The following is a 26,540-nucleotide window of genomic DNA, read 5'->3' as shown; positions in this document are numbered from 1 at the left end:
AGAAAGCTCAATTCTCTACAAGCAGCATACCAGTTTTCCTCAAGAGCCATGCCCCCAAGTTTTCATCAAAGTTTCCCCCCAGGACAGGATTATGGCCCTTGTTGGAGTGGGGGAATAAAAGACAGGTACCAGGAACGACCCAAGGCCTGGCGTAGAGGCTGTTATCAGCTCACAGAGCCCATCACACAGTATCAGCACCAAAGAGTAAGATTGTCACCAAGTCTTGTTTTTGTAGCCCCCAACCAGGGACAGCACCACCGAAAGTTTGCAAGACAGCTGCGTTCTGTCAAGTATTTAAAATGGAAAAAATATAGCACCATTGGGTCAGCAGCCACACTTGATTTGATCACATCTACATTAAATAGATAGAAATTTGGATTAGAACATTCAACAGAAAGGTGGGGGGGGATACTTTTAGTCACTATATAAAACCAATGTGCTTCAAGGCACAGATTCAGTTAAGTATGTAAGAAAAAAGCCATCAAAGCCTCAACCTTTGCATACAATCTTTATTGAAGTTATACAAAATCCCCCAAAAGTGAAAAAATACATTATATACAAAAACACTTTCCCTTGGGAGGAAGGCTCTTTTCCCTCTTAACATGCAGTGCTTTCAACTGTAGCTGCAGCCTCCACTGTCCCCTCCATTGCTGCCCGGCTGTCAGCCTGATTCTCAGCCTGGAAGATAAACAGGGAGCCTGGGCATAAGTGACCCTTGTTCAAGCCATTCCATCTTATACAACTGACTAGGCCTCAGTCAAAATAAGTCCCCTAAACTCTACCTTACTCCCCCACTAAAAGGGCAATGACCAAAGAATAAATCCAACTTCTTAAACACTCTGTAATAGGGCTGACAGAGCCAAGGTTCATACATTACATGGAAAGAAGCAAGCAGAAACGACCCGAGGTCTTGACAATTAAGCCTTCGCATACATTCATAGTGGTGTGTATATAGGTTCCACTGGCCAGTGAGATGTCCTATAGTCCATACCAAACTGTTTCCTGAATAACCTCATTGTTTTTATGAAGGTTACACTCAAGCAATCCAAACAGGCTCAGGGTGGGGAACATGCACTTGGGAGGACTGGTTTCCCCAGGCCCTGAGAACAAGGGGAAATGAGGCAAGAGTCCAAGCCCTGCTTTAACTGCCCACCTCCTCCTCCATGTTTTCAGAAACTTCATTTCCACTGGAGACTGCATCCCCACTGCCTCCATTCACCTCCGGCTCTTGTTTGGCTTTCTTTGAATCATCTTTCCGGGGACTCTCTTCCTCTGGTTTCCGCTAAAGATATAATTGTGAAGTCTTCAACAAACGTGTTTAATGTTTTTAAAAGGATATTTCTTTAACACCCCTCTCCTTTCCGTGTGCAAAGATCCCAAACAGGGGTCATAGCTCTTAGGGTCTTTCTCAACCCACAGGAAGTAAAGCAGAATAAATTGGTCTGTCCCAACATACCAATTCAGCCTCTCTAATGGAAGGGTGGGGTAGGTGTGAGTAGAAGATCTGAACAGTAACCAAACCACAAGTTTAATATACTAAATTTGAATCAGGAAATAAAGGAGTTAGACTTTCTCACAAGAGAAAACTATTGCAACCAAAGGCAAAAGGCAGACTCACAGGAGTTCATCAGAAGGTCTGCTACTAAATGACTTGAAAGAAAACCTGCCAGCTTCCTTACAGGAGCCAATCTGACCAATCCTCAACAGCTTTCCTGATGAGTCCTTGGGCCAGGTGAGTTTTGCTTTAAGGGGTACGCAAGGGGAAAATATCTTTTTAAAAATTGACTTTATTTAGAGAGAGGGAGAGGAAGAGAGAAACATCAATTTGTATTGATCTATTTATTCATCCTTTGGTTGATTCTTGTAAGTGCCCTGACTGGGGACTGAATTAGCAACCCTGGCACAGTGGGATGACACTCCAACCAACTGAGCTACCTGGATAGGGATGAAAACTATCTTTACTTGCAAATCCTTATCACCCTTTGCAAATATCTTTGCACCAGGAAAGGTATTCCTTGTGTATTTGGAGAAAAAAAGAAATGATCACGTAAATTTACCTTCTTTCTGACAAGGTGGGAAATATCAGTCACACAATTTGATGAGGAAGCACCATCTGTTGACTTTCTACTGGTAATCTGGCAAAAAGGAAGCCTTGGTTAGCAATGAATACCTACATGAGACAAAGAGTGAGGTCTAATATTAAAAAGACAAAGCAAAACAAAAACCCAACAAACCTGAATACTCACCATGGAGACTGAAGAGCCTCCTACACTAGGAGTGAAACCTGAAGTAGCGCTCTCTACCTGTGAAGATGACAAACTGCAGTGGGTCCCAGGATAGAAGCCATCAGGTCACCCACAGTCCTACAACAGGTACCCACCATCAAAGCAACTGATTAAGACCTCAAATAATAGTGGCCTCCATATAGCAGCTACACTGTCTTCCCCCTCTACCTATGCCTGTTACCTGCCAGACCCAACCTGGGGTATATAGGCAGAGTGTTGAAATTAAACCAAGCCCTGGCCAGTTTGGCATACTGATTCCTTTTAATACACATGCTAACCATTAAAGCAAATTTCATGACTATATATGATGAGAAAAAGAACTCCCCATTTTTCCGTTGTCTACAAAATTCAAAGCCAGCAAGATTACTAAGAAAATGTAAATATGTTACGACCCGAAGTCTTCAACCAACGTGTTTAATGTTTCTAAAAGGACACTTCTTTAACACCCCTCTCCTTGCCATGTGCAAAGATCCCAAACAGATGCCATAGGGTTTTGATTCCCAGCCAAGGGCATATACCTGGGTTGCAGGGGAGTGGGCAAGAGGCAACAGATCAATGTATCTCTCTCAAATACTATTTGTCTTACACCATTAGGAATATCTTTACAGGTACTATTTTCATCCCCATTTTACTCATGAGACAACTAAGGCAAAGAGAAGTAAACACTCATGGTCATGTATAGTAAATAGCAAGGATAGGAGTGAAACGCAATCTGGTTCCACAGTGTATTGTCTTAAGCATTATACTATCTGATAGGAATATATAGACAAGTTCTCACATCCCTCTGACTTCCAACTCCCTGGAAACCATGTTATACCTAAGATTCCTAGCCAACAGAACACTAATACCACAATGCCTTCAACAATATTGAACAATAGAGGCCCAGTGCACGAATTCAGGTATGGGTGGGGTCTGGCCTGTTGGGAGCGGGAGACAGCTGGAGGTTGGCCGGCCTGCCCCATCAGAACCAGGCTGGCTGTGGGGAGGGGCTGTGGGTGATTGGCTGGCTGACCCTGATCAGGGTGGGGAGGGCCCACTGGGGGTGGGGCCGACCAGAAGAGTGGCTGCAGGTCGGCCAGCCCTGCCCCCTATTGGGATGGGGGACAATCAGGGGCAGGCTGGTCAGGGGGAAGGGCCACAAGAGGTGAGGGGGGACAGCTGGCGGGGGTTGGGGGGTGGGGAGAAAGGCTGCAGGAAGTTGGCCAGCCGGCCCCACCCCCTGATCCGGCCAGTTCACTGGCTGCAGTGGGTGTCATAGCGACCGGTAGTTCAGGTGTTCTGGTCGCTGGCTTTTTGTATATATAGATATTATCAAAACTTGAAAAGGAAACCAAACCAACCAGAGTTGCTTTCAGAGCCAATTCAGCTACATTCCCACTATGCTGGGATTCCTTTGCATCTTCTATCTTCTCTCTAATTTCAGGTAGCAGTTCCTTCAGCTCCTCAATTTCTTTCTCATATTCAGTACGTGATCCTTCAGCCTCCTTCATCTGCTCATCTAGTACAGCTACAAAGGTTGAAGTGATCAGTAAATTACCACAAAAATATTTACTTTTATCTTGTCAATTACTGGATGTATCAAAATCATTGTGAAAACAGCTGATGCTCACTCACCCATTCTCTTCTCAATGACTTCAATAGATCTGCCGAACTGTGCCACTGCCTCATCGTACTGAGAGTTGTACCCATAGGCCAAGCCCAACTGGTAGTGGGTCTCTGCAAGGAGACGGTCATGGGCTTCCAGGTATTGCTCTTGCAGGTTTAGGCAAGCCTGGAATTCCTCCACAGCTTGGACATAATTCTCTAATGAAGAGAAAAACAATAGCAAGAAAATGAACAACATTTAATACTATAATACTTCTAAATTTTAGATCATTCTGGAAGAATGCTCCCCCAATTTACATTTCATGACCCTTGATTATAAAAAACATCAAAATGACTAAGACTTTCAGTTAGAGAGACTTTTAGGAAAGACTATTCACTGTTCTAGGGACTATAGGGAACCCAAACCTACTGTTCTTTTAAAGCCAACTGCCCATACTTTATGATCAAGCTCAATTTAAAGGAATTTGAAAAAGACTGGGTGGGAGTACTTTAGGGGAAGAGTAAAATGGAAGATGTATTACCAGATTCAACACTAACTTCTCCAAGTTTAAGATGTGCCTGTGCAGCATAAAGCTGAGCTTCTTTTGTTTCTTGCCTAAAACAAGGAAGTATGATCAGAAACCGTTAACAGCATTTGTCCAACCACAACTTGGTTCTATTTTCAACCACCAACCTCCCAACCTGAGCCTAGAAGGACCACGAGTTTTACCTTTTAAAAATGATCTTTGCTAAATCCAGCATATCCCAGGCAAGCTCTAGGTTCCCAATCTCCTCCTCTTCATTTTCTTGAAGTGACTAAAGTATATCCAAATCATCAGTATTAGGCAGAAGCACAAAGATAAGCATCTTAAATTACAAACCTAAATATATAATTTAGTATGGCCTAATAAAAACCTGACATAGGATTCGAAATTCAGACTTCCCTAAAACCTACAGTGTGGGTCTTAACAATGAGATACTGGGCCCTGTCCTCATAGACAGGACACCATGGAATCAAAAGGATGCCTAGACATGAATAGGCACACATACACTAACTAGTAAAACTACACCCCTACAATAAGGAAGCAAAATATATTGAGCAAATGATTACCTTGTTTTCAAGAACTGAATCATTTGGTGTTTCTTCAGCCTTGTCATTTTCTTTATCCTCTTCTTCTGAGCCCTCAGTTTCTGCAAGCAAAAATTCCTCAGTATTGAGAATACTACGGTATCTTTTGACTAGTCAGAGATTCCAATAAGCATCTGTGAAATAACCTATATTCTGGGGTAGGACAGGCCAAATGCTAAACCAAACCAGCCAACATTTGAACTGGCTGATATAAGTAAGGCCAGTGATTACAGTCTAATTCAAATCTTATCTTATAGTGTCTACAGTTCAGACCTTCAACAATCAAATGCTAAGTGTTTATTTTCTAAAAGTTGATCTAGATCAGGGGTGAGGAAGGTCTGACCTGTGGGCCCGTGTAAGGCCTTAGAAATCACTTGGTCTGGCCTTGCCAAGGAAAACTGTAGGCAGGACTACAAACTCAATAAATTTGTTTTTTTTTTTCATAGCAACATAAATTTATCTTAAGTGAATTATATTAAGCAAATGATGTTATAATGGCCCTTGGCAGAAAAAAAGAGATAAAAGGTTCCCCACCCCTGAGTTAGATCATCCAGAAGATGAAGACAGATTAGCTACTGCCTCTTGTTCAATGGCAACAAGTTCCCATCTACTCAGTCAGAAGCAGTTTGGAGGCATCTTCAGCCAGTGTTCCTGGCATCTTTAAGCTCCTTTTTAGATAATACTACTAAAAAGCTGAGAAAGTACCAAAAGTTAAATTCTCTAGTTCATTCAGAGCAAGAATACTGAACAGACTAGCTTTTCCACAATGGAGCTGTGGAGAGAAAAGCATAGCCTTTACCAACTCTCACCAATGAGCATGCCACAGACTCCAGCCAGCTTTAGCATGTACAGAATTTGAGTGAAAAGTACTATAACTAGTTATTTTACTCTAGCAACATGTTAAAATCTGCAGCCATATTGACACATTTTACCTTATTGACATACACTCGCAGGTTGATAACCTATAAGGACTGCTAATTATTAGCTCTACACAGTATGTAAAGTTCAGAATGCCATGTGATTAAAATGGACTTTTCAGGATAACAAACAATTCATAAATTGTGTATAATGTGCTACCACCTCTTATATCTTTCACTAAGATTGTTAACACCAGTAAGGGAGTTCAAATATTTTCTCCTAACAACCTAATGTGACAATCTTACCTAATAAGAGAAACATGCAAATTAACCATCACTCCGCTACATCCACAGCCAGAGTATGCAAACTAACCCAATAAAGATGGAGGTTAATTTGCATATATATGCAGGCATGGAGTGGAGTGAAGCCTGCTATGAGGGAAAAGGGGGGTGGCGGATGGAGCTACTGGAGTGGTGCTCCAGACAGAAGTGAGGACGTGCCTGCTCCTGGGTGGCCGGGGAGCAGGGACAGCTGGGAGTGAAGCCAGGGGCCTATTCTTGCACAAATATCGTGCAACGGGCCCCTAGTCTATAATAATAAAAAGGTAATATGCTAATTAGACTGGATATCATTCTGGACAGGGCTGCGAGGGAAGCCTGGGTCCCAGGTGCCGGCACCAGGGGAAGGAAGGCCTACTCTTGCACGAATTTCATGCATCAGGCCTCTAGTGTAAATATAGAAATGAATTGATTTTAGAGAGGAAGGGAAACACTGATTTGTTGTTCAACGTATTTATCTATTCATTTGCTGCTTATGTGCCATAACCAGGAATTGAACCTGTAACCTCAGCATATTGGGATGATACTCTGAGCTACCTGGTCAGGACTAATTTAGTACTTCTGAAATACAAATACCCTCATCATATAGCATATTTTTCCATACTAAATTTCCAAGTGGTTTGTGTACTTCCTTCCCTAATGTTAAACTAGATGAGTGGTTTTATTGACTTGACAATGAAGTCTGTCTTCTAACAGATTATGTAATGACAGGTTGTAAGTATCAATGTAGCCTCTTAACAGACTTTATCTTCTCAATTTGCAGGAAAAATTAACAAAATATTTGTTCTTCTATCTGTTCTTAATGATCTGGTATCTGTTCCTACTCATACCAGAATGTTAGAAGGTGACATCTAATTTGGTATATCTTAATTTTTTTAAATTTTATATTAAATTTTTAAATTATAATCCTTACAACAGTGAGAAAAATACTGGTTTTTCTCAAGGAATCTGTACTACCTTCATGGAATGATGGAGAGGAAGCTAGGTTAATAAGAAAGCCATTACTTTAAGACACTTTCCAACCTGGTAACCAATACCCAGGTATTAATAGAAATGCCCTGAAGTCCATCAGAGAGCTGTTAACATATTTTCCCAGATTCTCTGAAAATGGAATCTTGTGGTATGCCTATCATCTTTCTGAGAAAAGGGAGACACTATTTTATGCCGTTTTTCTGATCTTGTAGCTAAAGGCAATCTGATTCTTGAGCTATTCTAGCATTCTCACCAGATAAAGTCAGATAATCACTACAGATTGACCAGTATAGTCCATGTGAATGTGGCCAAGCTTTATGCCTCCAATATTAAAATTCTATTAACTTACCACCAATCATATCTAACATGACATTAGAAGTAACACCAGACCAATATTCTTTATTAGGGGTATGCACAGCTCAAGAGGTGGTAAGAAATGGAGTAAGAGGAAACCACAAGATTTCTGCAATAGTGTTGTTACATAAATTTCTGATAAGAGGTGGTTAAGGGAGAAGATAAAAGTTACTTTCCTCAGAATGAGGCTGCTTGGGAAGAACAATACATGCAAGTCAGATCTAGGGTTGGATTCCAGTATTATGACTTACACTGTTTGACCCTAATCAATTAATGTAACCCTAAACCTAAATTTCCTCATCACTACAACTGAAGTAATACTTATTACATAGCATTATTTTAGAATAAGAGATATGTATGTATGGGAGAGCTCTTAACATGTTACTTATGATCCAACTGAATAGTTTCTGAACAAACTGTGGAGAAATATGACATCTCTACTGTAGCTTATAACACAAAGTCCAACTTTAAGAGCCAGCAGAGTTTTTTACTATTCTTGCTCACTACCATTAAAGATCAAGACATGGGAGTTTTTAAAAATTGAGAAATTCAGTTCTGTGCTTTTCCTTAAAGAACTTCTAAAGCTCATGAACAGTCCAATGGTACCATCATTTAGAGCCAAATTCACTTCCGATTACCATGCTTGTGCTGGCTGGAGTGCAAGGACCTGCACAAAGGTACAAGTTTATCAGAATGAGCTACAAATATTGATAATGGGCCTTTAAAAATCTTAGTCTGTCAATTATATGATTAATTGGTATACATTTGTGGTTATTAATACCAACGTTAGATGAACCTTATAGACAGTAGAATCCTCAAATCATAGTACAACTTAATTCAGATGTGCCAATTATATAATTACTAATTAGAGGCTTATACATGTTGGTTAAGTTGAATCAAAAGTAGACTAAATAATACTATATAAAGAAAGCACCCACTTAATGTTTAAGTAACAAATATTTCAGATGGGCAACCAAAGCAAGCATGAAGGGGAGAAAGTAGCAAGAAGGCCAATGAAGTTTTTGTTATCTTTTGAAAGGGTCTAATTCTAACTAAATTAAAGAGGGTTACCAGAATTCTTTCACTCTGGTAATATAGCCTTCAAGAGTGAACTTGAATTTAAATGGCATGCCTGCTTAAGTGTACCAGTTCAGTGGATTCTACTGCTCTAATCCTGCTTCCTAAAGCAGAAAAAAGGAACCATGTGAACAGCAAGTAAAACAATTCAGAGGCATGCAAGTGAACATCCATTCAGCATTCTCTGCCAGCCTAGCCCACTATTTCCCTACTGATCCCACCCCCATCCAGCTTTACTGGCTAGTATGGTACAAGTTACTAATAGCTAGCCAAGTCTCAGAAATCAAAGAAGGCCTATTTTGCAGTTAGTAAAAGCGTTAGTTTATAAGCCAGCTAAAGAAGTCTTGCTTGCTTTTGCTTTAACTTGCTCAACTTATCACAACCTTTTTAAACTACCCCATTTTCATTTAGCCCTTTCCTAATCCAAAGGCAGACGGAAAATCCTGAATGGAAGGCTGACTTTTACCCATGATTAGTGAGTCAAATCCAGAATGTACTCCACCCACTGCAGGTCTTGTAAATCCCGGTTACCTTCACCCTCTTTCATCTGTTCTTCTCTCTCTTGTGTTTCTTCATTAGCAGTTATCTTAACTTTTTCTTCAGGGGATTTCTCAGTAACCCCCTGGGCTACCTTGGTCTCAAACCCATTTCCAGCTGCCCCAGATTCTTCTAGAGACAGCTTGGTCTCCTCCTGGTTAGGAACCAACTCTGCCCTGCCCTCTTCTAGTCCTGAGCCAGCTTTTCTTTCTGTTAATCCTTCTGCATTAGTCTCTGGTTCAGGAGTCTGATCTCCTGCAGCTGACAGTCCACTGACTGTACCATCCTTAGAGAGAACTTTGGCCTCCTGCCCAGGCTTCTCAGAGGCTTGTGACCCATCTTTTGCAGCCTCTGTTGTCAACTCTGGTGACTCTTCAGCAGGAGGCATTTCTTGCCCTACCAACTGCTCAGGAACAGCTTTTCCTGGATCATTTTTAGAGGCAGTTACCTGCTCCTTTGGCTCATCCCCACCCACATCCACCGGCTTGACTGTTGAATCTATAGGCTCTGCTTCTACCTCCGCTGCAGTGGCCTGCTTTTCTAGAGTCACAGTGGGCTGCTCTTCTGAAGCTTCTTCTGGCTTCTCCTCTAGGTTCACAATTACTTCTTCCTGTTTCTCCTGACCTCCTTTTTCGCTGTTCTCTTCTTGGATTTCTGTTACAGAAACTGATTTTCCTTCCTCAACATCAGGTGTTTCGTTTTCTGGCTTCTCAGCAATGACCTCAGCTTCAATCAGTCCTTCTGGTGCTGCTACTCCTTTTGCCTTTTCAGTGGTTTCAGTTAAGTGATCTGGAGTTGATTCAACTTTTTCCTGTAGTAACTCTGCAGGCTCACTTATATCCATATCTTCTCTTTCACCCTTCTCCTGTTCAGTCTCCTGTTCTTTATCAATTTCAGGCTTTACCAGAGACTTGTCTTCCGTTTTTTTTGCTTCTTTTTCTCCCATGGCGTCATAAACCTGTTCTCTCAACTCTTCCCTTGCTTCCTCTACATGGTTAAAGAACATGAAGCATAAACATGTCTTCGAGTTTAATGATAAAGGCATAAATGGAAACTAAAAACATTCCCTTTAAACCCTTCAAACAGCCTGGCTTAAGTTTTAGCAGATGGCCTACAAATTATCTGCCCCTTTAAGAAAAGCAAAGGTAAAGTCCCGTCTAGCAGTGCAACTTATTGCGAAAGAAACCCAAGCTCCCTAAATTAGCTTACTTGAGCATTCTGAATATCAATTAGGTAGAGATGCCAAGCTTTACATTCTCCTCTAAACATTATAGACCTCCATCTGATTGGCCAAACTCAGCTTAGAAATTAAAATTAAAATTTCTGACACACAAAAAATGTAAAAGAGCTCTGAAAGCACTGCTATTAAAATAACCAAGTGGCAGAGTTTTTCAAAAATAAGTTATCCTCTGCTACTTCCACTGAAGTCTCCACCCGATGCAGGTTATCACCCAGGCATCTTATAGATGATCCAGGATAGGAAGAGCCTATCTCCGCCACTTGTACACAAGAAATACATGTTGCATCTCTTGAATGCCACATGCAACTCCACATACCATCTATGTTATCATTATTTTCTACCAGAGATTCTTCTTCTGTTTTTTCTCCTTCCTCCTCTTCCACATGCACACCTTCCAGGGCATTTCCCAAAACACCATTCTCCATTCTAGGAGAAAAGGAAAAAGTACTGAAGGTATGATGACTAGAATGTAACAATTTATGAAAGACCGAAATTGTAGTCCTATATTATAAAAGCAACAGAAGAGTAAGCAAATGCAGAGAATATAAGGTAGGCGTTCCTACAAAACTTCTATACATTAAGGCTGGGAGAACAGTGAAGGAAGTATACCCTTTATCCAGCTACCAAAAAGTACTGGTGACTCCCTGACATTTCCTTAAATGGGAAAAAACATTCTGGCAAGATTTTTACGACAAATCACCAGAATGTTCTACAAAACTAGAAAAATTACTAAAACTGATATTAAATAGATCATAGATAATTTGCTAGTTTCACGTGCCCTCAATGTATTTTATCCTGGTGACTAATTTCTGGTGGAAACCACACAACACCATTACAACAATTAAGACTACTTATAAGTTTTATTGTTAGACATATTCATTTGCTAGTGTTTTCTGACCCCAAAGGCAAATCTTAAGTATAATTTTTTTAAAGTATATTTTATTGATTTTTTACAGAGAGGAAGGGAGAGGGATAGAGAGCTAGAAACATCGATGAGAGAGAAACATCGACCAGCTGCCTCCTGCACACCCCCCACCGGGGATGTGCCCGCAACCAATGTACATGCCCCTGACCGGAATCGAACCTGGGACCTTTCAGTCCGCAGGCCGAAGCTCTATCCACTGAGCCAAACCGGTTTCGGCTTAAGTATAATTTTACTCTTTGCATGAAGTGCCTTTCAAAACTTCCATCAATATTTCATGCGGCCCCTAATTTCCTATTTCTTAGTAAAATTAGTATCACTTAGTTCATGTGAAATCTCAAGCTAGTAACAATCTTAGCAAACAAAGAAACTAAAGTGTTTAAATAGACCACTGTGGTGATACAAAACATTCTAATATAAATTGTGGCTTCAAAGACATACCTTGCCAACTCCAGAAGAGATTTCCCATAGAAAAAGAAAGCTTCTCCACACTCATTAGCCGTCTCTCCATACTTTTTACCTCTATAAAGAGAATAAACATCAAAGATCTGAATTAACCTACTCTAAAACATTTATTTCTAGTTCTTTAGTTATGACATTCTTCCAGTAACACATTCTTATAGGAAACTTCCCTCTCTTGCTTTCCAGTCAAGGTCAAAGGGACCTTGACCTAACAAACAGTGCATAAAATTAATGTTGCTGGTTCTTCAACTATATATATTATATGTTCTAAATGACATCAATTTGCTACAGTTATCACATATAATCTAAGAGCTAAACTACATCAATAGGGATTTCTTCTGCTATAAGATCGCTGTCAAAATGGGCCCAAGTAGTTAGTTAGAGGACTAACTACTAGTCAGTGGGACCTAAAGGATGAGTAAGGCTCATGGAAAAGTATCATGATATAGTTAAGAGCATTTTTCCTCTGGCAGAATGCCTGGAAAGTTAATCTCACAGTGCCATAGTTTTCTCATCTGTAAAATAGAAATGTTAAGAATGCTCAAAGGGTCGGGCCTGGTTAGTACTTGGATGGGAGACCGCCTGGGAATACCGGGTGCTGTAGGTGTAATAAAAAATAAGAAAAAAGAATGCTCAAAGAGCTACTGCAGGAACTGAGTTAATGTATATAAAAGCACTTAAAATAAGGCTTAGAAATACAGATTTATAGATAAGTTTTAGCTATTATCTAGACAGGGAAGCAGGAAGGAGAAAAGTCACTCAAGTATGATAAACGGGAAGGAGGAGGTACTTTATGTCAAGAAACCACTTTCATGTAGTAAAGGATTGGCAGAAGCCATGAAAATAAGGCCAACTACCAGCATTGAGTCTAGTGAGAATAACTAAAGAAACTAAGCAGGAAAAAAAGAAGAAAAAAACCTAATTAGGAAGTATTGTGAAGAAAGTAAAGTTTAAGGGTAGTCAGCTTCATGATAAGCATTTATTTTATAAGGAAGGTTTCTTCAACTCAACTGGATATAATCGATATATATAAAAGGTTAATATGCTAAGTGTTCCTCCAACCATCCGACTGGTCACTATGACCCGCACTGACCACCAGGGGGCAGACGCTCAACACAGGGGCTGCCGTGAAGCACAATGGCCATTTACAAAGAAATGGCACCCGGACCTGGCGCCAACAAACCAATACTTGGCTTCCCCCAAGTGTGACACAGGCCCCACCATCACCCCAGAGAAACACCACACCAAATCGCAGCCAACGTTTCCGAGACCCCATGGCGCAAAATGTGGCCCCCAGCCCAGAAACAGTCACTGTGGGTGTCAGGTAATGACATCATGTAGCAACGCCCGGCTTCCTCTCTCTAGTGACTAGCACCCTTGGAATTTCTTCAGACCAGGAACACGACTTGCTTTATAGCCAGGTGCAAATATTTCACTTTAACCAAATGTCTGAGAAGCATTTTCCCGTGCCTCATCTCATTTGATCCTCACAGAAGTCCTAGAGTAGGTAAATAGGACACTCGGTAGAATCCTATTTTCTATTCATTAGTCAGAAAACAAAGATTTAGAAAGTTTAGAAACTTGACCCCACTGAAAAGAAGAAATGGTGGACCTTGAAAATGACTCCAGGTTTTCTCACTGTGCAGAATATAGTCAAACACTGCTGCAGTTAAACATTTTACCCTTTGTTCTCCCTGCATGAACTACAATAATAATCTGCTTTGTGTTGATATTTACTGCTGTGCTGCTGACAATTACCTGAAAGAGAAGTTGGGGTGCTTCACTGGGATGGAAAAAAGTTTAGCTAAATTAGAAAGCAGGTCTAAATGAAGAAGAAGAGAATAGGAGGATGCTGCACAGACATGCTCCAAGGAACATGCTTGAATTACAACTGAAATGCAGAAAGGCTTCCTGAATAATCAATGGAAAACTCACAGGAGAGAACCCTGATACCCAAGGACCAAAGGTGGAGACCAGAGAGAGACTTGTAGGAGGGGCGGCAGTTCGAAAGGGCTGGCAGGGCACATACAGACGGCAACTGAAGTCCTGGAGAGGTATCTCAGCTGTGGGGGGGTGCCACTGAGAACTCTGGGATCTAATCCCTAAGCTGGACTCCCCAGCACAGAGCACCAAACTGAGGAGGGTACCCATGCAACATCAAGCTGTGAAAAGCAGTGGGTTGCTGTCTGCCAGGGAGTGGTGGCTGAAAGTTCGGGCACCCTCTTAAAGGGTCAATGCACAAAAATTCCCTGTGGAGCCACCCACCTTGTGCTCCGGCAGAGGACTGGACCTGTGAGAGCAGAATCCAGGACCGGGGACTTGGGGGATGGAGCTCAAAGAACACATTGGAAGGAATATATATCAGACTAGGAGAAGCTGAGGCTCGATCAGTGAATTAGAAGACAGAGTTGTGAAAATATCACTCAATTAGAGAACCAAAAAGAAAAAACAATTAAAAAACAGGATGGCCGAAACCGGTTTGGCTCAGTGGATAGAGCATCGGCCTGCGGACTGAAGGGTTCCAGGACTGAAGGGTCCCAGGTTCGATTCCGGTCAAGGGCATGTACCTTGGTTGCGGGCACATCCCCAGTGGGGAGTGTGCAGGAGGCAGCTGATCGATGTTTCTAATTATCTCTCTCCCTTCCTCTCTGTAAAAAATCAATAAAATATTAAAAAAACCAAAAAACAAAAGAAAAACAGGATGATAGCTTAAGGAAGCTGTTGGACAATGTGAAGTGTAACAATATTAAAATAGAAATGAATAGAGAAGGTGTTTGAAGAAATAATGGTAGAAAACTTCCCTAACCTGGTAAAGGACAGTCACACAAGTTCAGAAGGCACAGAGAACCCCAAACAAGAAGAACCCAAACACACCCATGCCCAGATACATCATAATTAAAATGCCAAAAATGAAAGACAAAGAGAGAATCTTAAAGGCAGCAACAAGAGAAAAGAAAACTGTTACCTACAAAGGAGCTCCCATAAGGCTGACACCTGATTTCTCATCAGAAACTCTACAGGCCAGAAGGAAAAGGCATGAAGTACTCAAGGTAATGGGAAGCAAGGATCTGAGACCAAGATTACTATATCTAGCAAGGCTATCATTCAAAATAGATGGTCAAATAAAGAACTTCCCAGAAAAAAAAAAAAAAAAAAAGGCTACACAAGTTCATCACCTGCAAGCTGGCATTACAAGAAATGCTTAAGGGATTGCTGAGAAGAAACAGAGAGGCTGTCTATAACAGATCCACCGCAAACCAAAAGACACACACGGGATGAAAGTGAAAGGATGGGGAAAATTTTTCCATGCAAATGAAAAATAAAAAAATAAAAGCTGGAGTAGCAATATTCATATTTGACAAAATAGACTTTAAAAGCATCATGCTAAGGCCAGCCGGGTGTGGCTCAGCAGTTGAGTGTCGACCCAGGAACCAAGAGGTCACCGGCTCAATTCTTGGAAGGGGCATATGCCCAGGTTGCAGGCTCGATCCCCAGGGTGGGGTGTGCAGGAGGCAGCCAATCAATGATTCTCTCATAATTGATGTTTCTCTCTCTCTCTCTCTCTCTCTCTCTCTCTCTCTCTCTCTCTCCCTCTCCCTCTCCCTCTCCCATCCTCTCTGAAATCAATAAAAATATATTTAAAAAAAACAACCGGACTTAAAAGAAAAAATTCTTTAAAAAAAAACAAAGCATCACGCCAAGCAAAATAAGCAAGTTGGAAAAAGATAAATATCATATGATCTCACTCATTTGTGGAATATAACGAACAACATAAACTGATGAACAAAAATAGAGCCAGAGGGGGTGGGGGAAATATACTAGAATAGAAGTAATCCTGTTATTTGAAGATTTTTAGTATTTCCTACAATTCTTGTGATATCATACTATGTTAGTTCAGTTTTGGTAACATTATTATACTTAAAATCCTTTTATTGTTGAAATATTAATGTTTCTTGCATGTAACTCTATCATATTTAAAATAGTTTTTCTTGAAATAAAAAAAACTGGGGAAAAAAGAAAGCTGGTCTAATTAAGCAAGTTTATTTTATATCTATAAATGGCTAAATTGACTAGCGCATGGGCAATACATATAAAGCTCTCGCTGGCGCCACTCACACGTGTATGTTTTGATCTGTCATTGTCGGTCGTGAATTTGGTTGACACTTCTATTATAAAAGGAGAATAGCGATATTAATATATTTCTTCTAATTAATTTTCTTTCAATGTGTATGAATCCGTGCACCGGGCCACTAGTGTAACAATAAGCTAATTAAGAAAGCTGACAGACTTCCATTGCTACTGGTAATTGTATCTTAGAAGGAACTAGCTCAAACCAAGTCATAGGCTGAAAGGCTAATGCTTGAATGAAGATTTAACTTTCTCAGCGTATAGAAGTGCATTAAAGCCTTTGGTTAAAATCAATACATTTTGAAGCACTAAAGCTAACCTGTTTCCCCAAGATACTTACAGATACACTAGAGGCCCGATCCACGAAAATTCTGCAAGAGTAAGCCTTCCTTCCCCTGGCTGCAGGCACTGGCTTCCCTCCCACCTCGGCTTCGTCAGGAAGGATGTCCAGTCTAATTAGCATATTACCCTTTTATTATTATAGATTATTATAATAGATATGATCACCTGGTGGTAATTACCAACTTCCTAATAGAACAGATAACAAAGTGATAAGAGTATGAAAAATCCTGTGCTAATAATAACATTAATGGTAGGGTGGCCAACCATCATGGTTTACTTGGGATTGAGTTTCTCCAGATACAGAATTTCCAATGCTAAAAATGGAAAAGTCCTGGAATTAAGCAGGACAAGTTGGTCACCCTAATTAGCAATGACTAGAAAACAGATTATCTTAGGAAAATCAAAGGCTACAATTGCTCAGTTATATGTAGGTTTTATAGTTATAGAACTTGGCCAAAACCGGTTTGGCTCAGTGGATAGAGCGTCGGCCTGCGGACTCAAGGGTCCCAGGTTCGATTCCGGTCAAGGGCATATACCTGGGTTGCGGGCACATCCCCAGTAGGGGGTGTGCAAGAGGCAGCTGATCGATGTTTCTCTCTCATCGATGTTTCTAACTCTCTATCCCTCTCTCTTCCTCTCTGTAAAAAATCAATAAAATATATATATATATAAAAAAAAGAACTTGTACATGAAAAATAATCTTTTTTAACTCTTACACTTGATTTTTCTCATAAAACAACTTCTTATGACTCAAGTTTATTAGAAACATAGGATTACATTTTAGCAAAACAGAGTACTTACAAAAGACTAGATGCTTCCTGGAAAGCATTGACAGCTGCTGGAATATCCCCCATCACCAGATGCTTCTGTCCTAAGCCCAATAGCTTCTTAGCTTCACTATCCACATCCAAACTGCCAGAAAAAAATTTTTTCATGGGTTAAATACTTTTCAAGTCAATATTTCTTGAAAACCTGTTACATTTAAACCATAATAATTCCTCTTAAAGGATTATTTACTCACTACCAACAAATAAACTTGGTTTCCATGATTGTGGAGGGAAGCCTCCCCAAAAGATACTGGCATTGCAGGAGCTGCAGGAGGCCCTGGAGTTGGCTTGGCTGCTGTGTTCCGGCTAACGGTCCAATTTTTGAACTAGCAGGCCCTGTCAAAGTGATTGAGGGACCCTCCAAGCAAGTAACAACTCCACAGGGATATGGTATTGTCACAGCTATTGCAGCCACTGCCAGCATTGCTGGAGCACCAACTCAGTAGCCATGGGTTGATGGGACTACCCACACACTTGTGGGCTGGGCAACACCCCCCTCCAGGCATTATGGCTACTCTACCTGGTATGAGACCACCCATGGGCCCATAAATTAGGCTAGCTCCTCCCCCCACATTCCCCTCTGCTTAAGGGACACCAATAGACATGTCTCCTCCTGGAATGAGACCTCCTCCCCCACGAATGCATCCACCAAGACCCTAGAATACTATTGGTCCTTGGTCACTCCTTTCCTACAATGTGTTTTGTGAAACTGTAGAATGTTTGTGAGCTTCTGTCCCCTCTTTACTGCATTAATATATATGGTAATAAAGCAAAAAAAACCACACATGCAAATATTCTATAGGAGGATTAAATAAAATTTGAAACAGTGATTCTCAACTTAAGTGAACTTAAGAATTAATAGGAAGCTTTCCCAACACAAACCTGAATTCTATCTGAAACTAAACAAATAAAATATCCAGGGATGCAACTCAGGCATCTACCTTTTGGATAAGCTTTCTAGTTATTACCTCTGCTTAAGCATCATGGTCACATCAAGATGGGGAAGTTATAATGAAGTAGATGTGGGCTCAATAGAAAATTTAAAACATTTAAACTACAATAACAACAAAATTGAAAATGGGAACCTTATAACAAAGAAATCTATATCAACAGAAATATTTTTTAAAAATGTTAACATTTGTTAGTCATGATGTATAAGGAATAAGAAGCATAACTAAACTTTCAATTCTAGTATTTTATTCAAATGGAAAAAAAGACATCATTGTCTGGACACCATACTCTGATTTACAAATACAGTAGGCCCTCAGGTTACATCGGAAATCCATTCCTAAGGTGTGACGTAACTCGATTTTCACTGTAAGTCAGAACCCACCTACATAAGCACCTACGTCACTCACATGGAGCACATACACAGTAGTAATGAAGTGAAACAGTAAAAAACATGTAAAAGAAAGATATCAATTCCTGACCTTTACTTGTGGTAAATAAATAATAAATATAAAGCACATATGTGCATACGTCAAAATGATGGAATTTTTTTATATAAATAAATGGGAGATGGCGACATAGTAACCATGAAAAGACGACGTACAAGTACCTTAATATTCAGTTTTATTTGTTACCTATTAAACATAATGAAACTGACTCCTCCCCATGGCTGCCACACCAAAGCCTGGCCCAGGAAAGGGAAGCCCTTTTAAGCTCCTAGAAATTTTAGATGTCAAGAACATTCCCTATGTACCTACTCAGTATTATATGGTTCATTAGTATATATTGTGGCTGGCCTTGGACATCTCTTGTTAACTAGGAGAATTAAAAGATGCACTTATGGCCCTCGCTGGTTTGGTTCCGTGAACAGAATGTCGGCATGCAGACTGGAAGGTCCCGGGTTCGTTTCCTGTCAAGGGCACATGCCCCAGTTGTGGGCTCAATCCCCAGTAGGGGGTATGCAGGAGGTAACCAATCAATGATTCTCTCTCATCATTGATGATTCTATCTCTCCTCTTCCTTCCTCTCATGTGATGTTGGAGTATCTTGGTGTCTTTAGGACACTGGTTCCACTGTAGGTATAATTACGTAAAACTAAGAATCCAGGAAAGAACAGCCAGAGAAGGAATTAAAAATAGGATTTTATATGAGAGTATCCACCCTAGATCCCGAAACGAACAGCAACAGCAGCAACTGATCAGAGCCTAGAGCATAAAAACCCAAATACAGCTCACTGACGTCAGTGTGAACAAAGTTGAGATCAACTATGTAAAACATCATTCATACCATTATGAAAGCTTTCAAACCAGTAAATAAAGTATGTGTAAGTTGCAAAAAACACCCAATGAATGTAATTAGATACAAACCTAATTGTACCAGGTAAATAATCTTACCTCTCCACTTTATCTGCAGAGGTAGAAGGAGCAGGAGCATCATCTTCAATTCTGTAATGAAAAAATAAGGGGGAGGGGGGTAGTAAATATGTAGGGCCCTAGCTGGTTTGGCTCAGTGGATAGAGCATCAGCCTGCAGACTGAGGGGTCCCAGGTTCGATTCCGGTCAAGGGTACATGCCTGGGTTTCAGGCTCAAAACCCCAGTAGGAGGCATGCAGGAGGCAACCAATCAATGATTCTCTATCATCATCAATGTTTCTATCTCTCTCCCCTTCTCCCTTCTCTGAAAACAATCCTATCTAATAAAGAGGGGATATGCTAATTGACCCTCATGCCGTAGCAGATGGCAGCACCAACAGCCAATAAGGCTGGAATATGCTAATTGACTGCCCCACCCTCAACGACCCATGCACCAGGTCACTAGTTTGATTATTGGTCAGGGCACATGCCTGAGTTTCAGGCTAGATCCCCCCACAGCAGGGGGGCATGCAGGAGACAGACTAATGATGTTTTTCCTCCCTCTTTCTCTAAAATAAATAAAAACATAATTAAAAAAAAAGAATCAACCAATGAATGCATAAATAGGTGAGCCAACAAATTGCTGTTTTTCTCTTTGAGAGAATTATTGATCTGCTGCCTCATGCACACCCCATACAGGGAATCAAGCCTGCAACCTGGGCATGTGCCCCAACTGGGAATTGAATGGTGACCTACTGGTTCATATGTTGACACTCAACCACTGAGCCACCGCAACCTATCAAGTAACAAATTTAATCCTACTCATTCAAATCTCTTAAACATTTATTTGCTAGGTATGAGGCATACTACAAACAAGACAGTCACATAGTAGCTTCGAGTTTACAATCAGATGAAAGAGAATGCAGCATTTCTGTTATAATGTGATATATGCATTCTTGGCAAACCTCACATTCTACAAAACTGCTCACTAAAGATAAATTGTTGTTTTTTTAAATAAAGGAAGAAGCAGTTTCCCAGAACATTCATTTGTTAAACATCCTAATAAATATTTTTTAATTCTTTTTTTTTTTTTGAGAGAGAGAGAGGGGAAGGAAGGGAGAGAGGGAAAAGGACAAAGAGAAACATTGATCTCTTGCCTCCAGTACATACCCAGACCCAGGATACCCACAATCTAGGTATGTATGTCCCTGACCAAGAATCAAACCCACAACCTTTTAGTGTAATGAACTATATAATCCAACTAACTGGGCCACCCAGCCAGACTTTCTGATTCAGCAGGTCTACTATGAGGCCCAGAATTTGCATTTCTAACAACTTCCTAGATGATGCTATACTGCTTGGTTTTAGTCCCACACTCTAAAAGAATCACTGAATTAGAACAAAAATTATAAACTAGAGGCCCGGTGCATGAAATTCATGCATGGGTAGGGTCCCTAGGCCTGGCTGGCCATCAGGGCCGGCAGGGGTCTTCCTTCATTCCATGCCGCCCCCTGGTGGTCAGCGCACATCATAGCGAGCAGTTGAACACCATAGGGGACACTTTGCATATTAGTCTAGTATTATTATTAGAGAGAGAAAGAAGTGCATGTCCTATCCAGGTCAGAGACAGGTTATCCACTGTTATTTTTTATGTTTATCATAATAGTTCTACGTTTAAAACTATGAAGATATCACATAGAAATCTGATTTCTGATTCTCTTGAAAAATCATCATGTAAAATATAAATCCAGAAAAGTACTAGAGAAAATTATGGTTGAAATACTTTGTAACACATCTGGAGAAGGCCTTTTTAAACTCAGAAACCATGAAAGATTAATTCTATTCCACCTAGTTAATTTTACAAAAGGTCAACTTAACACAGCTGTGGCTCAGTGGTTGAGCACCAACTCATGCACCTAGAGGCCACTGGTTCGATTCCTGGTCAGGACACATGCCCTGGGTTTCTGGCTTGATCCCAATAGGCAGCTGACTGATGTTTCTAGCTCTCTCTCAATAAAAACAGAAAAATTTTATAAATAAAAATTTTTTTTAAAAGGTCAACTTAGCATCTATACACAGAATCTCAGCAATCAACATGGAAAAAAAGCCCACGAATATAAACACATTCACAGAAAACATGAACAGCTCAAACATTTGAAAACATGTTCAGGCTCCTTAAGAGAAACAAACAAAAGCCCAGACAATGTGGTTCAGTGGTTGAGCATTGGCCTATGAACCAGGAGGTCATGGTTGAATTCCGGTTAGGGAACACGCCTGGGTTGCAGGCTCCATCCCAAGCCCCAGGTATGGCAAGTGTGCAACAGATGACTGTGTCTCTCACATGCTTATCTCTCTCTCCTCTCCACTCTCTGAAAAATCAATGGAAAAAATATCCTCAGGTGAGGATTAACAAAAAACACCCTGTGGCAGGTGGCAATATTCATATTTTACAGAGAAGGCACTTAACCAACTTTGTAACCTACATGACCCCCCCCATCACAATTCATACTGTATTCCAATTTCCTATTGTCTTTCTGTATTCCCCAGAATACAGGATTTAATTCTAAGGAAAGAAACCATGTGTATTTTATCCTAGCTATAGCCTAGCACCAAGCACAAGGTCTGGCACCTAAATCAGTTATTTGTTAAAGTAAGGAATGGTGCCCTAACCAGTTTGGCTCAGTGGGTAGAGCGTCAGCCTGCGGACTGAAGGGTCCCAAGTTTGATTCCAGTCTAGGGCATGTGCCTTGGTTGCGGGCACATCCCCAGTAGGTATGCAGGAGGCAGCTGATCGATGTTTCTCTCCCATCGATGTTTCTGACTCTCTATCCCTCTCTCCCTTCCTCTCTGTAAAAAAAAAAAAATCAATAAAATATATTTAAAAAATAAAATAAAATAAGGAATGGTCCTGGATGGTGTAGCTAAGTTGCTTGAAGTTGATTCCTGGTAAAGCACATACCCAGGTTGTAGGTTCCATGGATATTTCTTGCTCATTCTTCCCTTCTCCCCCACTCCTCTCTAAAATCAATTTAAAAAATAAAGGGGGCAATTCTGAATCCCTATTCTGAAGCACTATGGTAGGATTAGGGCAAGTGATTTTGCCAATTAGCATGTATATGCCAGAACTTTATTATTGAGCTAAACTACCTTTTTTTTGTGTCATCTTCTAAAGCAATGGATAAGCAGCTCAGGAATTATAACTGGGAAGCCAAAATTCAATGCCTCCACATAAGACTTCTTTTTCTAAACTTTCTCATTTCTTCTCACCACTACAGTACAAACTCTTATATGCTTTATATTTTCTAACATTAAAGCCGTAAAAACTAATTAAAAAGGTAACTATAATGAGGACTGATTTAACATTTAGACAACTATTACCATTAGCCATGTTGTTTAAATGGCAGGAGGAAGAGAAGCCAAATTGAAGCTCTTTACAAAAGACAAACTCTTTACAGAAGACAAAACTGTGGCCCAACATCACTGCTTAAGCAATGAAGCTGGTATCGAAAAAATAAAATCAACCCTGAATTGAGGTTTATTTCTTATTCCACCTTTCCTCTCTAGTGGTTTGGAAGTTATATTCTTATCCTTTCAGTGGTTAGGCTGGAATTACAATGTGCATTCTTATTCAAGTCTAAACTCAGAAGGCATTTTCTTTACACTCCCCCTTCAGCGCCTTAGGGGCTTGACCTCTGAATAGTCTCAACCAAGACTTAACTTTCCAATTCGGCCTTTTATTGTTTTCTGACTAGCTAATTAGGTTTTCATGCAATTTCCTCTCAGATAAAGCTTTTGGGTAGGTAATGACATGGGTTTAAGGGACTCCTTCCCCCTCCCCACGTGGGAGTCTGTACTTGTTCTTCAATCTCCACCTTTGCTATAAAAACACACACACACACAAGGAACTTGGGTTTAATGCAGACTCTACCACTTATTAATTTCTGCATTCTGATCTTGACTTTTCTCACCTACAGGAGAACTATTTCATAGTATACTCATGTGGATCAAATATAAACATTCAAAGACCCAAAAAGTGATAGGTAGAGACAAGTAAACCTCTGGTCACTGTAAGTGTACTAACACAATCAAAGTGTAAGGCTACAGAAATTCATAAAAACCTCACAGCAACCTCCCCCAGTACAGCGCACAAAGAAAAGTAAATAAATAAAAAGTGCACAAAGAAAAAAATAACAAAGGAAATCTTTCCTTTTTCCCTGAGAAAAAGGAAAGATTGCGAAGTTAGACGTACTAGATGGGAAGGAGCACTTGTTTTCTTTAATGAAATGTTTTCACTATTGAGCGTTCGATTCCCTGACCAATGGTTCTCTCTCATCGTTGATGTTTCTCTCTCTCCCCCTCTCTGAAATAAATAAAAACCATTAAAAACACTTTTTTTCACCATTCAAGAAATATCTCAGGTCTGAGTGGCATTGTGCCACTTTCGAAACAATCGTATCTTCTATCATTCCCTCGTCATTCTGTACATATTACTGCTCCTTCACCTACCAACCAAAACACCGCTGCCAGTGCGCAAAGCTGCAGGCAGCTCTAGGCGAAGATGCTTCACATTCCGAAGCAGCCCCAGAAACAGCGTCTCTCGCTAACACTCCCACAGTCCAAAGAACCTCGATGCTCTCCACCACAGGCCCCAGAACCGGCTAGCTGAAGGTAGGAGGGCACGAGGTGAGCCATGAGCCCGCGGGGAATCCGCTTCACCGTGCCCCACTGCGGAAATCCTAGGCTCCGGCCGCACAGCCCCAAACAATGGGAAGTTTTCCCGCCTCCTCAGGGCCCCGCCCCCTGCTCCAGCGCTGGCGGAGGCCGGCGAACACGGGCGCAAGATCCCGCCCCTGAAGCCCCGCCCACCGGCCTCACCGGCCCAGCTTCTCCTGCAGGGCTTTTCTTTCTCTGTTTTTTTTTTTTTTTTGGCGCCAAATCTCTATTGGTTATTTTCTCAGGTTGTTTTGAGGATCCTACCGGAGGCGCGCGCCAACAGTGCGGGGGCAGTAGGCTGTAGCTCCGAGAAGGCACAAGGGTGCGCTGGGCCCCGCCTCCCCGCCGATAGCCCCCGGCCGGGGGAGGAAGAAGAGGGGCTGGCGAAGCAGACAGACGCCGCTGCCCCCGGCAAGATGGCGGCCGCGAAAAGCGGGGCAGGGGGCGACAGCCAACCGGCGTAACTGCTAGTGCGCGAGACTTTACGCAAGAGGTGGACTTCTCCTGCGTCCAGGCCTCCCCAAACAGCGATGGTTGTTCACTGGGAGGCAAGCCCTCCAACCCACTGGTCTCCCCTCCCGGTGAGCCCCAGCCTGCCCGCCGCCACCCCCCCACCCCGCGAACTGGCCAAAGCCTCAAGCTTCCCGTGGTCCTGCTTACTTGTCGGCAGAAGCCAGCTCCGCAGAGATGGCGGCAGTGGCGGTGGACTCTGCGTCCATCGTTCCCCTGAGGTGGTGGTCCAGCGGACGAAATACAGCCTGTGAGGAAACAGCGAATTTGGGACGCCAAAGATTCACACAGGGACAGGAAAATGGCAGATTGGAGACCCCGCGCGGCTGGGCCCTCTCATATATCAGGGCCCTTCGCCCCGCCCATCCACTTCCGGATCCTCCCCCTCTAGTTTAAAGGACCAGAATCCAGCCCAGTCGAGCCCAAGGACACCCCCATCCACGCTTCTGGCTCTCGGTGTACCTTTCCTCCCTGACCTGTTTTGGCCCCAAAAAGCAACTTCCAGCTTCTCTAGCAAGTCGCATAAGAACTGGAATCTTGGTACTACAACTCCTGAGTGGGCGGTAGCCAGCGGCTTCCACAGAAAGGGAAGCTGGTGCTGCTCTGCTTGTTTGGAGCGAAGAGCGGAGGGTCTGTTTCCGGCCCGGATAATGCGGGAGGTGTCTGAGACTGGATCCTCGCAGTCGTAACGGATGGACACGCCAGAGCCGAGCACGGGTACAGTAGCAACGGCCAAAACTGATCTCGGCGTGGGACGCGTGGCTGTGAGCCTCAGCAACAACGGACCGAAGGAAATGCTATTCTGGGATTGGCTACCGCAGAAACTACCGCGCTCGATTCAAAGCTCAGGTCTGCCGTGGTACCCGGCCGGCCCCACCCTCCGTGCCCGCCCCCTCGGGCTGGCCCAATAGGCTGACGCCATCAGCTTAGGCCCTACCCAGACTCCTAATCTACCCATCTTAGTGGTCCCAGCTCTTTCCCCTCCGCTCCTCGCTAAGATTTGTTTGCCTACTACAAGCGAGGAACTGTGCTTAGACACTTCTAGCGATTAGCAGTCATATATACGTAATCTTAACAACACTACTAGTCAGATCGGTGTTATCAACTCCATTTGGTAGAAATCGAAAACACAGTTCAGGAAAGGTGGGACTTGCTCAGAAAGTTGCAAGCCAAGTCGGTTCTGGAAAGCAGTGCGCTTCCTTTTCTGCAACTGAGTGGAAAGATAACTTGGCAAACTGAAATGGCTGCACTTACCCACACCTGGAGCATCATCCACCTTAGCCTTGCCTACAGTGATCAGAATAGGATTTTGTTTACGTCCAGGTTCAGGCACACTGGTAAAGATTCCTGGTGGGTATTCTTATTTCAGTCTGCCATGGCTCAGGCAGATGGAAATCTTTTGGGGTATAGAGCTGGATTGAAAATGTCAGTTCCTGTGGCAAAGAGACATGGACTCTTCCGTTATTAGCTGGGTGGACTGAGCCAAGTCATGTAACCTTTTAAGATTAAATATAGTCCAGGCCGGTGTGAGTCAGTTGGTTGGAACATCGTCAGGTACACCAGAAGGTGGTGGGATCCAATCCCGGTCAGGGTACATACCTGGGTTGAGGGTCCAATCCCTGGTCAGGGCGTGTGCAGGGGGCAGCCAGCGATGGTGTCTCTCTCTCTCTCTCTCTTCCTCTCTAAAAGCCATTAAAAAAAAAAAAATAGCCCCCCAAATAATAAAAAGAAAAAAAAAACGCACACACACAAAAAAGAAAAATTTACAAAATTAGCCTTGGCCGGTGTGGTTGATTGGAGTTGGGCTTCCTTCCTTGCACCGAAAGATTACCGGTTTACCGGTTCTATTCCAGATCAGGGCACATGACCAGGTTGCAGGCTGGATCACAAGGTTGGAGGCATGTAGGAAGCAGTCCATGGATATTTTGCTTTCACATAAATGCTCTTTTCCTCTCCCTTCCT

At 42.0% G+C, this 26,540-nt stretch overlaps 1 protein-coding gene across 4 annotated transcripts; it reads right to left on the bottom strand.

The window, feature by feature from the left end:
- Window positions 1–491: 491 nt before the first annotated feature.
- NASP (nuclear autoantigenic sperm protein) lies at window positions 492–25,495 on the bottom strand. 4 transcript variants are annotated; one of them, XM_079777948.1, is made up of 16 exons: window positions 25,041–25,489; window positions 24,729–24,826; window positions 19,398–19,448; window positions 17,030–17,140; window positions 11,738–11,818; window positions 10,691–10,800; window positions 9,129–10,121; window positions 4,981–5,060; window positions 4,600–4,685; window positions 4,412–4,485; window positions 3,900–4,088; window positions 3,626–3,792; window positions 2,247–2,303; window positions 2,058–2,135; window positions 1,154–1,282; window positions 492–678 (listed from the first exon to the last, which is right to left on the bottom strand). In XM_079777948.1, the coding sequence occupies exons 2-16, from the start codon at window positions 24,785–24,787 to the stop codon at window positions 598–600; spliced, it is 2,346 nt and encodes a 781-aa protein (XP_079634074.1). In that variant the 5' UTR covers window positions 24,788–24,826; window positions 25,041–25,489; the 3' UTR covers window positions 492–597. The 4 variants fall into 4 exon arrangements, with proteins under 4 accessions (XP_079634074.1, XP_079634072.1, XP_079634073.1 ...); XM_079777946.1 differs by having other exon boundaries at window positions 25,055–25,489; XM_079777947.1 differs by lacking the exon at window positions 2,247–2,303 and having other exon boundaries at window positions 25,055–25,495.
- Window positions 25,496–26,540: the final 1,045 nt, after the last annotated feature.

The sequence above is a fragment of the Cnephaeus nilssonii genome, assembly GCF_951640355.1.
Source record: "Cnephaeus nilssonii genome assembly, chromosome: 7".
In the NCBI taxonomy this organism is placed as follows: Eukaryota; Metazoa; Chordata; class Mammalia; order Chiroptera; family Vespertilionidae; genus Cnephaeus; species Cnephaeus nilssonii.
The sequence above is the reverse complement of the archived record's forward strand: the minus strand, read 5'-3'. Positions and strand labels throughout refer to the sequence as shown.